The sequence below is a fragment of the Callospermophilus lateralis genome, chromosome 11, assembly GCF_048772815.1.
Source record: "Callospermophilus lateralis isolate mCalLat2 chromosome 11, mCalLat2.hap1, whole genome shotgun sequence".
Taxonomy (NCBI): Eukaryota; Metazoa; Chordata; class Mammalia; order Rodentia; family Sciuridae; genus Callospermophilus; species Callospermophilus lateralis.
Genome location: NC_135315.1, coordinates 110,722,916 through 110,738,745, shown reverse-complemented (window position 1 = coordinate 110,738,745; position 15,830 = coordinate 110,722,916). Strand labels below are relative to the sequence as shown.

The 15,830-nt window shown below is 37.5% G+C and overlaps 1 protein-coding gene across 1 annotated transcript; it reads left to right on the top strand.

The window, feature by feature from the left end:
* Window positions 1-2,372: 2,372 nt before the first annotated feature.
* On the top strand, window positions 2,373-14,307 carry LOC143410760 (A disintegrin and metalloproteinase with thrombospondin motifs 1-like). Its single transcript, XM_077110664.1, is given in 12 exon segments — window positions 2,373-2,429; window positions 4,116-4,183; window positions 7,818-7,904; window positions 7,994-8,103; window positions 9,009-9,355; window positions 9,679-9,811; window positions 10,193-10,360; window positions 10,804-11,093; window positions 11,329-11,515; window positions 11,617-11,789; window positions 12,915-13,090; window positions 13,486-14,307. Coding segments are annotated over 12 exon segments (2,496 nt in total). The 3' UTR covers window positions 14,186-14,307.
* Window positions 14,308-15,830: the final 1,523 nt, after the last annotated feature.

The following is a 15,830-nucleotide window of genomic DNA, read 5'->3' as shown; positions in this document are numbered from 1 at the left end:
ACAGATACCTACAGAACATTCTATCCAAAAGCTATGAAATGTAGATTTTTCTTATTAGCACATCGAGCATTCTCCAGGTTATGTCATCTGAGAGGTCCCAAAACAAGTTTCTATGAACTTAAAAGATTGAAGTCACATTGGATATCTTTTCTAACCACAGTGCATTAAAAACTGGAAATCAACAACAAGAAAACTTCTGTAACTACACAAATGCATGGATATCAAACAACTTACTTTTTAACAACCAATGGATAAAGAAAAAAAATTGAGAAGAAATTTTTAAAATATTTTGAAACAAATAAAAATAGGAATGCCAAATACAAAAACCTATGGGACACACACACACACACACACAAAAACTAGTATTAAGCAGGAAGTTTATGGCAACAAACACATAAAAAAAAACAAAACATCTTAAATAAATAAATAACTTATACTGCATCCCAAGGAACTAAGGGGAAAACAAACAAACAAGGATTTCTTTTCAACATGGCACCTGGGTGACCCACTTTCTCAGTTTTGTCTCATAAGCCAAGTGCTGAGATCCCAGCTATGTATAAATGACAAAGAGTGTTTATTTATTAATTCGTTTTTATTCTTAGCCTTCTGTAGGCCATGCATGGTGGCACACGCCTATAATCTCAGCAGCACAGGAGGCTGAGGCAGGAGGATCAGGAGCTCAAAGCCAGCCTCAGCAACTTGGAGAGGACTTAAGTAACCCATCGAGACCCTGTCTTCAAATACAATACAAAAAAGGGCTGAGGATGTGGGTCAGGGGTTAAGTACCCTTAGGTTCAATCCTCAATATCAAAAAAAAAAAACACCTTGTATTGTTTTTCCTTTATACTTTTGGTTTGTTGCTTGTGACATCGTGAATTTTCACTTTTTAAAAATTTGTAATTTTACCAAAATAGACAATAAAAGCCACTTTACGTGAACCTCCTTTCTTGTGGCTCTCTCATCATGTCTGCACGTGTTCTCTCTTCCCTTGGTGCACAGGTGTTCAGAGCAGAGCTTGTGTTTAACATGTGTGTGTCAGAAGATCTCGTAATGTTCCCTTTGACTTCACCTGTTTCTTTTATTGCTCTCTAATTTTTTATGTGAAACATAAATAGCTTGTGCAGTTGCCTTGACTTTGGAAACATGCCAGTTGCTCAATAAGTAGAAGCAAGTGTCCCATTCTTTCTCTAGGTAGAAATGTTTATTTCTAATAAACATGATTTCTAATGGAAAGATATAAAATCCTACCGTATATTTTTCTTTCTTTGGTGTAACTTTCCCTTTTAAACTTAGCTTTCTGGCTATTTTGTATAGTAGATGTGAATTTTGCAGGTCAGTGTCTGTATAAAATAAATGTTTAGTAAATGTTAGAGATGATAATGAGTCCCAGAACATTGTTTCCACCTACTCAGAGTCTAATGCATTTATTTAAACAAACAGTCATGAAACTGAAGTCTTTATTCTCTATTTTCTGCATTAGTGAAATATTGAAAATTTGGAATCCATTTCTTCAGTAATACATATAAAAACATACATATGGTATTTTAAGTTCTAGAATATACAAAATATGGCACTAAATTCTTTTGGGAATAAAACCAAAACCCTTAGTACAACATGATATTCTGTAGTTCTTCTACAGATTGAATTATATAAAACAAAATTGACTTTTTTTCTGTTATAATTCATTATTTCCCAACACTGGTAACAATAATGTCATTAGATACAGTGGTCACTGGAGGTAGGAAAAAAGCATGCTTTGCATTTCTGATGAGAACACAATTCTAATTAAGGTAAAGTTCAATTGAGAAATAATTTCGTCACCAAGGACTTATATAATAAATCATGTATGTAACAGTTTTAGACCATTCAAATAAAGATGCATCAATTTGTATATCTACCATCATTCAAAGAGCTAAAATTGCATTAAAAGTTATAGAATATTTAATCGAGAGCTGTCCAACCTGCTCATTTTACTAAGACTCAGAGATTGGTGACTAATCTATTGGGTCAAATGTAACATAACTGAAACTAATTATCTGGTTTCTTAAGCCAGTTTCTTTCCTCTATATATACTCCTCATTCCCCCTTATAAAGTTTTAAACATAAGTGTGTGTGTGTGTGTGTGTGTTTGTGTGTGTAATTCATTAAAATGAATTAAAATAACAGATTGTCTGACTCTACCAATTATTAGTTATACAATTATGGCTAATTTTTTAAGTTATCTGAGCTTCGATCACCTCATCTGTGAAACAGAAATACTAACACATCAAGATTACTTAGCTTATATATGTAAAGAATGCATGGCATACAGCACTCTCAATAACACAACAAAATCCTAGAAAACCCTGAATTCAAATATGACATCATGGATAATGGTTCTCCAGCCCTGCATAGCTCTCTTGAGTGGACTAATTCTTAATTTCAGAGATGTAAGAAAAGGAGAATAAAGCCTAGCAGAGACCAGCAGACAGCCACTGCTTGAGAAAAAAGAGAAGCACAACAAAGAATGTGAGTGACACCTTCCACACACATACCCTGGATATTCCTCCCAGAGACACTCCCTAGTAGGTAGGGAGATAAAGAGAAAGATTGCTTGAATCATTGCTACTGTTATAGTTTGGATCTGGAAACTTATCCAGAGACTTGTGTGTCCCAGACTTGGTCCCCAATAAATGGAGCAATTCATTGGGAGTTGGTGGAAAGTTTATGAAGTGGGCCTATTTGGAAGAGGTTGGTCACATCAAAAATCAATAAGTGGGATGACTTCAAATTAAAAACCCTCTTCAGGGCAAAGGAAACAATTAAGATTGACACTTGAATCAGTGAATTCCATAAAAGCAAAATGCTCCACCAATTTGGGTGAGTATCATCCAATCTGTTGAGGCTTTAAAAAGAACAAAAGTGAGAGGAAGGAAGAATTTCTTCTTTTTTCTTCTTACCTTCTAAGTTGGAATATTGGTCTTTCCTTACACTTGGATGGGGATTCCACTATAAACTTCGTACTTAGTCTAAAATTTTATCAAGGATTTCCTGGGCCTCCCACTTTCAGGTAACAGATCATTGAACTTCTCAACCTCCATAATCACATGAGCCATAAATTCCTTATAAATTTTATATGGGGAATTGTATAAATATATAACATATATGCTATGTATATAAACATATTTACATATATCTTGTATAAATAGAGATATGTGTTTATACACACACGTACATTCATATACACATAATTCCTCAGTTTCTCTGGAGAACCCTGACTAATATATAAGGCCAGTGTTTTTTAGAAAACTTTATCCAGGGAATAAAGTTTTCAGGAGAAAAAGGTTCAAAAGAAAGGATTCAGAAAAATTAGGGTTCATTCAAATGTTACCATCCTATGTCTCAAGGTCCCGTACTTTCTCCATTATGACCTTGACTTTGATATTAAATGACTGAAAGTTTATGCATTTTCACATTTTCAGCATAGTCTGTTCTCTGGATGCAGGAGATAAAGATCATTTTCATACATGCCTTGAATTTAGGAGTTAGAGAAAAATGTAACCTCTCTCTCTCTCTTTTTTTTTCTCTAAGGCTTCCAAAGCACATGTTGGTAATTTTTTTTTTCTTTTTTTTAAGTTGGTGTATTATAATTACACACAAAATGGGCTTTGTTGCTACATATTTGTACATGCATATAACATAATTTGGTCAATTTCATTTCTGAGTACTTTTCTTTTCCCTCTCTTCCTCCCTCCCCTCCCCCAGTACAAAATTCTTCTTAAATGACCACATAACAAATATTTCAGACTTGTGTTCTATATACAGTCTCTTTTGCAATTTCTCAATTGTGACTTGTATTGCAAAAGCAGTCATTAATAATATATAAAGAAGTGATTGAGACTTTGTTCCAGTAAAACCTAATTGATGAAAACAGATTGTTACCACATTTTGCCAAGCCCTGCTTCAAAGCAATTATCAAAAGCCATCCAACTACAAACTCCTTTGGATCACTCTTTTCCTCTCTTCAGGTGCCATTCTGCTGGACAGACCTGAAGGTTATCCCACAGGATGATCAGAGAGTGATCCTTTTTAGAAAATTTTCTCACACTCATTGTTTTTTAATCCATTTACCCCAGTTAGCAGAGCCTAAGAAAAAGGCTTGGGTGCATGCTGTCCTTGTGGAGGTGGAGAGGCTGAGGGAAAGGTAAGTTTGTTTATGAAACTGGGCCTGGGAAGAGTGCAAGAAAAGAGAAGAAATCCATACAAAGGTGCACAGCCAACCAGTCACTGCTGGGACAATTTGGGCTTCATTATTTCAGAACAATCAGAAAGGTCATATATAATGGTCCTCCATATTGTCTTAAGAGATAAAAGAGGAGCCAATCCCCACTGAGACTTTAGTCAAAGTTTGTCACGAGTTAATGTCCCCAGTTGCAAATGTAGGGCTGTCATACAGAGGCATCCCTAGGAAAAAAGCATTCAATGCACAGGGGACAACTGAGTTGAAGTCCTAGTTGCAAAAGTGGTCAGGATGCAATGGCATAGTGAATGGGAGCCAAGACAATGTGGGGCAGGCCTCAGGAGGTGTCCAGCACAAGCACTCCCAACAGTTCTCCCACAGGAACGTCTGAGTGGGTTCCCAGACTGATGGGGTCCTAAAAACGAGGTAGCATGGTAAAAGGGCAAAATCGCTATAAAACCAGCAACTCTACGTCAATTCATGAACAGATCTCCTTGATGAATTTGGAAAGGTCTTTTTTTTTAACTTCCCTGCACTTTCAAAATCATTTCATTCAGTTCTTATCCGACTTTTTACCCCATATCTCCAATAATCAGTGACTCTCCTTTATTCTACATCATTTACCATAAACAACCTCAAATTATTGAATCTTACTGAATGGAAAGACCAACCTGCCTCACCCATTTAAAAAACATGTGCCATTTTAAAATCATCTATAAGATAGTATTAACCATAGTCACCCCACTATGCAAACAGAACAACAGAATTTATTCCTCTGATCTAACTGTAATTTTGCACCTTTTCACAGAGCTTCCATTTTCATTCTCCTCATCCTAAATGTTTAAGGGGAAGAACATGTTAAATTCTCAATCATTTAGTATACAATGTATACATGAATCTTAATATTATGCTATATTTCTTAAATTTATACTACTATTTGGGTCAATTAAAAACAAAAGCAAAGTAACCACTACATTCCAGTCTCTGATTTAACTGTTCCATAGCACTGAAGGTTTTTTCCTAAGTATATTTTTATATGCTTAGTCAGAATTCATTCACTATATTCTCAATGATCCCCTTGAGATCTCTTCCTAATTTCAAAGTCCATCATATTAATCAACCCCATTCATCCATGGATCATTGTTATATGCCAGTGTTATCTTTAATCCTTTCAACAACATTTCAGGCCAGAGATTATTGTATCTCCACTTCATAAATGAGGAGTCTGAGGCCCAAGGCTGCGCACAGAAGCCACAAAGCAAGGACTTGACAGAATCAAAAAGTGAGAATTTAACTGGGAATTTACCTAAATCTCTACCCCCAGCTCTCTGTGTTTGTGCATGGGATAGGAATTCCTCCCACACTTAGACATGGTGCTGCTCAAAGATGGATTCCAAGTCTGATGATCTCAACAACCAATCAGCAAGAGAGATAGCCCACCTTCTGAATCAATTTCACATAAATATACTAGCTCAGACAGATATTGCAATCATTGTTGGGGTCCTTATCTTCAAGGGTAGCCTGAGAGCTTTAAAGCAAGAGAATTTTCTGGGACAGTGTTTCCAGCTGCAACCATCTTAATTCATTGACACCAGGTTGGCAAACATAATTTTCTATGGATGACAAAGACTGAGAAGCATAGCATAAAAATTCAAGGGTACTCAACTATCAGTGATTCTGATATACTCCCAGTTCTATATGTCCTAGAGGATTGCCAATGAACTGCAGTAATCCTTAACTCAGCTACCTATTATCCATAAGATAGAAGAAACATTGTAGAATTATAGATACTTCTTGTAGGGAAGAGGCTTAGAAAGAATCCAATACTGCTTTTTATCTTTGGCAAACCCTACCCAAATATCTTGACAATGGATTTCCAGATTCTGCTTAAATAGCTACATAGTGTTAAGGGCAGGCGGGAGAAAGGGGGTTGCTCTGAAATTTCAAAATAGAACATCTCCAACCTGCATCAACTAATCAATAAATTATAAGCTGGGTGGAGAAAAAAACAGTAGAAAATTTTGAAATTTCTTATTCTGTGGTCTTGTATGCCTCCTGCTAGCTGAAATTGTCTGCTTCTAATGACTGTGTATTAAACACAGTACTATGTACTATGCTAATATTAATTCACTCTAAGTGTTAAAACATCTTGACAATATGATTTTCAATTCACACGACATCTGGAAGTCATGTGTATTTGGGATCTTCAAATGTTGCATGAAGTTCACACTTTTCAAGTACTATTTTAAATTTTATCTTTGTCACCACCTGGTGGTAGAATATTTTCTCACTTTCCTTATTTTCACTTTGTTTTTGTTGTTGCTAAGGAAAATCATTAAACCAGGAATACCAGATAACTTCAGACTTGATAGTCAAGAATTGATACATACTAAACAGTGCACAAAATTAATATCTTCTGAATGAATAAGTGAATGAGTTTAATCTCAGTTTTAGTGGATTGCAATGTATGATTTTTTTTTTCATTTCAACTGAATGGAGCTCTCAAATGTGATAAAATAGTTGTGTGTACTTTTGTCAGAGGTATTTTTCTTTTTAATGTATAGTTGATTTTTGGTTTAAACTCATAGAGCCACATAATTAAAAAGTAGTTGGTTACTTCCATAGTTAACTAAAGTGTTTTTATTATTTTTTTAAAAATTATATATACATACACACACACACATACATTTTATCTTGTACTATTCTAAAAATATTTTATGTAATCCCAAGAAGGTAAGAGAAAATTTCATAGAAGTTTTTTACATATGACTGAAGATGTGTAAAACCTTTGGAAATTCCTGACTTGAACTATTAAGAAACCAAGTTGCACATCATTTGTTGTAGATCATCACCACCTTGTTGGCTGAGAAAGAGGTACTAAAGGCTGTGAGTCTTAAGGTGGAATTTTTTTATTGCTAGAAAATTCATATTAATAATTAAAGTGAAATTTAATAATTGGAAACAAATCAGTCATAAGTGTGAAAAAACTCGCTTACAAACAATTATGTAGATTAAAATGCCAAGGAGTATTTCATTAAAATTTTGGATCAGAGCCATTCATTTCTAAGCTCCCAATTTTACTCTGCCTCTTATCATGTTAGGCAAGTTGCTTAACCCTTTTGAGGCTCAACTTCACATCTTTTAAACAAAGGGAATGGCTTATTCGGATCATGCTGTTCTTAGTTCTACAAATGCATGATTTGGGGTTTATATAAATATTTTAGTTCTAATGCAATTTACAACAAATTTTCTGTCTTCAATATTTGTCATAGTTCTGAAAATGTAACTTGCTAAAAATAGATGTTTTGTGTCTACTTTCTCAATTGCAATCAAATAATTTTCAACAAATAACCATTTGTCCACTAATGCTTCATGAACATATGTTCCCTAAAGCAGTCTTAATGTCAAATAGCTTTCCTACTTCTAACTGGTAAATCCTATGGTATGAAAATGTGAATAAAAAATCTTCCATGGTTATAAAATATGCATATTAGTAGTTTCTATACACATGTCCACACTAAAACAATTCTAGTAGCTCACATACATTACCAGATTTTCTTTTTAACGATTCTCTGTGTGCGCTTTGACTGGGTTGCAGCTTCGCGCTGTTTTGTAACTACTGTTTTTGCATGCTCTTGGTCGGCGCTCAGAAGAGGGCGGAGACCAAGAAGGCAGAAGAGCGATGGTGAACTCAGACAGTGCTTATGAGCCTAGGCGACTGCGCTACTGCGTTATCTATTCTGTGGGCTTCTGTTCCCTTCCCCCTCTTTAAAGTCTGACCCTGGACGGCTGGCGGCTGCGGGGCCGCTCTGCAGAACCTGCTTGGGAGGTCTTTGCGCAGTTTGCCCCGCCTCCCAGCGCCTCCTATTCGCCTCTGGATTTGCGCTCCCTCTCGCGGCCATAATCCTACACTCTAGCACTGTTGAGTGTTAAGGGCCGCCGAGCTTTCCTGCTACGCCTCCAGTCTTCTCCTGAGTCTCTGTGTGCAGTGCTTATTATCCATTTTTTCCACTTTATCACTCCGATGTCTTTATTCCTTGAGTTTTTCCACGTGTCTTGATTTTGAATTTCCCTTTTGCATTTGTTCTTATGTTCCTGGGAGGAATTACACGGTCATAGCCCAGTATAGGACCTGCAGGCGAGAAGGCTCTCAGTCCGTAGTCCGAGGGCTCTTTACCAAATTATGAACGGTGATTTGAGGCAGAAACTTATTTCTCTGGGCCAATGAGATTGGGGCAACAGGCTGCTGGGCAGAGTGGGTGGTCCTTGTGCCCGGAATTGGCAAACGCATAACACCCAAGGGACCCCTGGAATGAGAAAGCTGAGCAATGCAGGCTGAGATTCCTCAGGCCCAGCCCCTTGGCAGCAGCCCCAGCCCTGCCCTATGCTTTCCACGTGGAGCCCGATGATCTCATTCAGGATTTGAGTCCTGGCCTCAAGAGTGAAAGAGTGACTCAGGGCGCTCTGCCTGCTGCCCTTGCTCCAAGTTTTTACTACAGCTGAGTAGGGTGATGTGACTTCAAAGGAACAAAAGAAACCCTGCTCTCTTACACATGAAAACAGCCAGATCTCTCCAAGCAGTACTCGGTCTTTTTATTTAAAGCAAAGGAGAAAAAAAAACTTTAAAAATAATATTTTCAATAAAAACGTGCAAATATTTTTGTTATTGTTTTCTAAGTATATTTAGGTTTTATTTGCTTTGACTAGTTAGGCTTTCCTTATATACTCAAGGAAGGTAACTATTCTTGGAGAGACTACCCACAAGCAAACTGTCCTTGTTTCTTTACAGGAACTGGAAGCATAAGAAAGAAGTGATTTGTGTCCAGCCCCCGCTATGTGGAAACCATGCTTGTGGCCTACCAGTCAATGGCAGAGTTCCATGGCAGTGACCTAAAGCATTACCTTCTCACCTTGTTCTTGGTGGCAGCCAGGTTGTACAAATACCCTAGCATTCGAAATTCCATCAGCCTCGTGGTGGTGAAGATTTTAGTTATCTATGAGGAGCAGAAGGGGCCAGAAGTGACCTCCAATGCTGCACTCACTTTGCGGAACTTCTGCAACTGGCAAAAACAGCACAATCCTCCCAGTGACCGGGATGCAGAACACTATGACACAGCGATTCTTTTTACCAGAGAGGTGATCATATTGTCCACTTAAGAATCAGCATAATACCAACTGAATAAAAAGATTTCTATAATATTTTTTCACTTAATTTTTTAAATTGGTTAGCATGGTCCATATTGCTTAGTTTGAGCTGTAATCTTAATGTCTCAAGTTTTACATTATTTAGTTTTTAAAAACATTAGGACAGGTTTTGATTAGAGTCACATAAAGTCTTTAGCTAAACAATAATGAATGTAAATGCTCCCAAATGTAGATAAAGACACACCTTGCTAGAAACTAAAATTCAAAGGTTCCTATTGTTCATATTAATAAAGACTGATCTTTACTCCTTATAGGACTTATGTGGGACTCAGACATTTGATATTCTTGGAATAGCTGATGTTGGAACTGTGTGTGATCCCAGCAGAAGCTGCTCAGTCATAGAAGATGATGGTTTACAAGCTGCTTTCACCACAGCCCATGAATTAGGTAAGTCTGTTTCAGAGTATAAATTAAAGCCCAATTAATGAATTCAAACTGATGAAACAATATATTGATTTGAGAGGAGAGTCTGCAGATTATATTGCTATTTTACGTACCAGTGTGTCTTAGAAATTATAGTTTCTGCTCTTTGAAATATGACCATGTTTATTAGAATAAAACCTAAAATAGTATGAACTATGGATATATGGAACTTGAAATTTCTGTACACCAGGTAAAAAAATAAAAATTGTCTCCAAAATAGATTGTCTCCTAAATAGACTTCTTCCTGTAGAAATATGACTTGGAGACAGATGAATCCCTGTAGGGAGAAAAAAGTATTGTTTCAAGTGATCTGTATTTCAGTTTCTGTTTTCAATTGCTTCCTAGGCCACGTGTTGAACATGTTTCATGATGATTCGAAGCAGTGTGCCAGCCTTAACGCTGGGAACCAGGGTTCCCACATGATGGCCTCAATGCTCTCCAATTTGGATCACAGCCATCCTTGGTCTCCCTGCAGTGCCTACATGATCACATCATTTCTGGATAATGGTCATGGTAAGATACTTTAGCTGCTCTCTTTAGAAAACATCCCAACTTTCATGTATAGAGTTCTAATTAACCAAGCTCTTTTTATTTTATTTAGTTTTTTGTATTTTCAAAATTACATTTTACTGTCAAGCTCATAGATATTCAGATCTTAATTCCTGATAAAAGATAATGTTTCTGGCTGAGTAGCTCCCAGAGTCCATTCATTCATATTTTAGCAGAATAATAGCTTCCTGTCATTGATAATCCAGAAATCCTCTATTAAGCATAATATCTTAGTGATAATATAAATCTCTCTGGCATTTTCTCCCAGAGCTCTGCATATTAGATTACTTTGCTATGTATTAATTCATATGATGAATATTTTGAGAAACCATGATCTACACTTTGCATTATTTCTTTAACTACTCATTAATAATGTGTTTTTGTTTTTTGTTTTGTTTTTTTTGTAGGGGAATGTTTGATGGACAAGCCCCAGAATCCCATAAGGCTACCATCTGATCTCCCTGGCACCTTGTATGACGTTAACTGGCAGTGCCAGTTTATGTTCGGGGAAGAGTCCAAACACTGCCCAGACCCAGCCAGCACATGTGCCACCTTGTGGTGCAATGTCAACTCGCCCTCTGGTGTGCTGATGTGCCAAACCAAGCACTTCCCCTGGGCGGATGGCACCAGCTGTGGGGAAGGGAAATGGTGTATCAACAGCAAGTGTGTGAACAAGACAGACAAGAAGCATTTTGATGTGAGTTTTTCCCCCAGAACATATTTACACCCCTTTAAAATTCAGAAGTGAAAAAGCAAAGTGATGTTAAAAGATTTCTTGCCAAGATAAATACCCTAATCTGTGGGAATTCCTCCAGTGGGAATGCAAGATAGCTTATTTTTGGAATTCAGTCTTTTTCTCATATTGTTTCTTTTATTCCCTAAAATGGCCTCTTTGGAGAATTCTGACACTAATGATTTGTGTTGCACTTTAGGCCCCTGTTCATGGAAGCTGGGGATCATGGGGATCCTGGGGAGATTGTTTGAGAACCTGCAGTGGAGGAGTTCAGTATACAATAAGGGAATGTGACAACCCAGTCCCAAAGAATGGAGGAAAGTACTGTGAAGGCAAATGAGTGCGCTACAGGTCCTGTAACGTGGAGGACTGTCCAGACAACAATGGTGAGCAGCAGTGAGCTTGTGCTTTCAGAAATAAGATGAGTACACAAAAGGCAGTTCAAGGCCAGAAATTGATAATGTCATCATGTCATTCTTTTTTCCAGGAAAAACCTTTAGGGAGGAACAGTGTGAGGCACACAATGAGTTTTCAAAAGCCTTTGGAAGCGGGCCTGTGGTGGAGTGGACCCCCAAGTATGCTGATGTCTCACCAAAGGACAGGTGCAAGCTCATTTGTCAAGCCAAAGGAATTGGCTACTTCTTTGTTTTGCAGCCCAAGGTAGACATTTTTACATTATTTTTCCCCCATCTAGGAGCCAAGGTCTTGGCTTGATACTTTTTTTTTTTTTTCATGCATCCTTGACTTGCTTTCTTTAAAAGAAGTCTAAATTCAGACTTCTTTTCTTTCAAATGCCTTAGCAACTGCCTGCTTTGAGTTTATTATTGCTTCCAGTTATGAATGAAACTTAAATTCTGCACTTGAGATTCTGGCAATTGCTTAGCATTAGTCCTTTTTTTGTACCAGAAAAACCCTTTGAAAATCAAGAGCTTTTTTGTATAACTAGGTTTCACCTGTAACTGTGGTTAAATATATTATATATTAACACAACAACTAGTAGTTTTGGACAATAGTTTAGGCATGGTCCAAAGAACTCGTTACTGGGTAACTAGCAGTAACATATGGAAACATTAAAATGGAAGTCTGAGCATTGATAATTTGTATGTTTGAGCACGTATATTGAACAAGAAGCATCCTTCTCTTGTGGTTTGGCCACGGGGTTAAATCTGGTTCAGAAGTAAAAAATATAATTTAATTTGGTTGAGATTGTCATTAGTATTGTAGTCTATGAAAATATTCCCAAGTAGCAGATTTAGCATTCAATGAACCACTTATGAAGCACCATCTATTGTCAGATATTACTTTAGGCACTAAGGATACAGGAGTAAAAAAATTGACCTGCACAGGGGCTGGGGATGTGGCTCAAGTGGTAGTGCACTAGCCTGGCATGCATGCAGCCCGGGTTCGATCCTCAGCACCACATACAAACAAAGATGTTGTGTCTGCCGAAAAACTAAAAAATAAATATTAAAAAATTCTCTCTCTCTCTCTCTCTCTCTCTCTCTCTCTCTCTCTCTCTAAAAAAAAAGAAATTGACCTGCACAGAGCTTCATTGATCTTAGCTGTAGGAAAGATAGGCCAATAAACAGATAATCAGAAAATCTATAATTTCCTCAGATGTTTATACAACCCACTGAAAGAAAGTCAAAGAAAAGGAAAGTGCATGGCATAATATGAAAAATATTACTTTAATAAGTGTAGTCAAGAAAAGTGTTCATAGTTACCATAGCACAGGTTCCTTCTCTTCTGATGAGTAACACTGGACATATGACCTTCTTGTTTCAGATTGTAGATGGTACTCCATGTAGTCCAGACTCCACTTCTGTCTGTGTGCAAGGACAGTGTGTAAAAGCTGGTTGTGATCACATCATAGACTCCAAAAAGAAGTTCGACAAATGTGGTATTTGTGGAGGAAATGGATCTACATGCAAGAAAATATCAGGATCCATTGCTAGTGCAAAGTAAGTTTTAAAATACATCTCTCAGATACCTCATAATTTAAATGTACTGTTTCATGGCAGTGGGGAAATTGGATTAGAAATTATTAGATTAGATTAGATTAGATTAGATTCCAATTGGATTGGAAATTATTCCAATCAGGGCCGGGCACAGTAGTGCGTGTGTGTAATCCCAGCAGCTTGGGAGGCTGAGGCAGGAGGATTTCAAGTTCAAAGCCAGCTTCAACAATGGCTAGGGGCTAAGCAACTCAGTGAAACTTGTCTCTAAATAAAATACAAAATAGGGTTGGGAATGTGGCTCAGCAGCCAAGTGCACCTGAGTTCAATCCTCAGTAAAAATTATTCCAATCAATTAGTCCGATGAATGAGAGACTCACCTCTATTTTTCTTGCCTTCAGACCTGGGTATCATGATATTGTCACAATTCCAAGTGGAGCCACAAACATTGATGTGAAACACCGGAATCAGAGGGGATCCAGAAACAATGGCAGTTTTCTTGCTATCAAAGTTGCTGATGGCACGTATATCCTGAACGGTGACTTCACTTTGTCCACTTTAGAGCAAGATATTACATACAAAGGTATGGTCTTATGGTATAGTGTCTCCTCCGCAGCACTGGAAAGAATCCGCAGCTTTAGCCCACTCAAAGAGCCCTTAACCATCCAGGTTCTTACTGTGGGCAATGCTCTCCGACCCAAAATTAAATACACCTACTTCGTGAAGAAGAAGAAGGAATCTTTCAATGCTATCCCTACTTTTTCAGAATGGATCATTGGAGAGTGGGGTGAATGCTCTAAGTCATGTGGATTGGGTTTGCAGAGAAGATTGGTGGAGTGTCGGGACACTAACGGGCAGCCTGCATCTGAGTGTGCAAAGGAGGTGAAACCAGAAAGCACTCGACCTTGTGCAGAGCTACCTTGCCCACACTGGCAGCTGGGAGAATGGTCACCATGTTCCAAGACTTGTGGGAAGGGTTACAAAAAGAGAACCTTGAAGTGCCTGTCCCATGATGGGGGAGTGTTGTCTCATGAGAATTGCTATCCTTCAAAGAAACCTAAGCATTACATAGACTTTTGCACGATAGCAGAATGCAGTTAAGCAGGGTCAGTTTTGAGGAAAAGGCAGTGTGGAAGGACTGACGACTGACGCACTGAATAAGAATGCTGGAGGGATTCAGTGTATCTTGCCAGTAGCCAGTGAGGTGTGTCGATCATGGGAGTGTGGAGGTAAATATGAGTTAGATCATGAGAATATCCTGCCAGTTACAAATCTGATAGGCTAGTTAATGAGGATTATTAACCTGTGAGCAATGATATAGCATGAAAAGACCCAGGGCATTATTATTATTATATCTTTTGTTACATCTATCACAAAAACAATTGTCAAAATAAGCCAATATTTTTATATTGCAAGCCCTGCTTCCTGGTACTGATTAAATGCTTTGTACCATGCAAGTTGGGAATGAAAAGCAGAAGAAAGATGAAATTTTGTTTAAGACATGGCTTACTTTACCTCACTAACAAAAGGGGAAGAAAGGAGTACAAAGAGAGTATTTGATCAGCACTCCTTATGGCCGCTATGGTATCAGCGAATGTTTATGCATCTTTTCCATCAAGAGTGAAGAGTTCAGATTGTCCAACATGAGAGAAAGGCTCATAGCTCCTTCTCTAACGCCTTGTACCATCTCAGTCTTTATCTGTGTCGTTCACTTAAATGCATGTATTTCTAAGAGTGCATCAAGTCTACAAGGCCAAGAAAAGCAGCAGAGTATGAGGTGCTGATAAAAACTCAAGGTGACATGAGTTTGGTACTTCTGGTCTACCTTCCTCCTTATGTAAGCCGACTGTGGGAATGTGGATGTGGAAAAGTGAATTGTGTCTTAAGAAAGTCAGTGAGACCACACAAAAGGATGTAATGCCAGAGCAAGAATGGAGCACATAGAACAGTGTACCCTGGGCTTAGGGACATTGAGATTACTTGTCTCATGGTGAGGAGGCTGCTGAGGGGTAGCAGGTCCATCCCAGCAGCTGGTCCAACAGTCGTATCCTGGTGAATGTCTGTTCAGCTCTTCTACAGAGAGATAATATGACTTTTTCCATATGTATATAGTAAAGTGTGTTACTATAAATTATATATGTACTTTATAAGTATTGGTTTGTGTGTTTCTTCTAAGAAGGGCTACAGTTTGTAATAAATGCCTATAATAACATATTTATTTTTATACATTTATTTCTAATGATAAAACTTTTAAGTTATATCGCTTTTGTAAAAGTGCATATAAAAATAGAGTATTTATGCAATATATGCTACTAGAAATAATAAAAGAACACTTTTGGATATGTGTGTTTATTTTCTGAAGTGGAAAATGACTGTTTTCTGACATGGCAGGAGATCTGAGACAAACATTGACTCTGAAGACAATTTTTTTCTTAAATTCTTTGAAAATAAGATTGGGTTCTAATGACATATTTTATGTATCTTTGGTTTATGATAGTGCTGATAATAAAGGGATGTATTGTATCTTTAGTGATAGATAAATTTGCTACTCATGTTTCTAATAATATACACCAGTGGTTGGCAAACCTCTGTAAAAAGCCAGATAGTAAATATTTATGGCTTTATGACCTGTACCATCTCTGTTACAAAGCAGTGCTATTGTAAGCATGAAAGCAGCCATAAATAATATGTAAATGAATGGGAATGGTGTGTCCTAATAAAAATTTATTTACAAAAACAAGTGGTG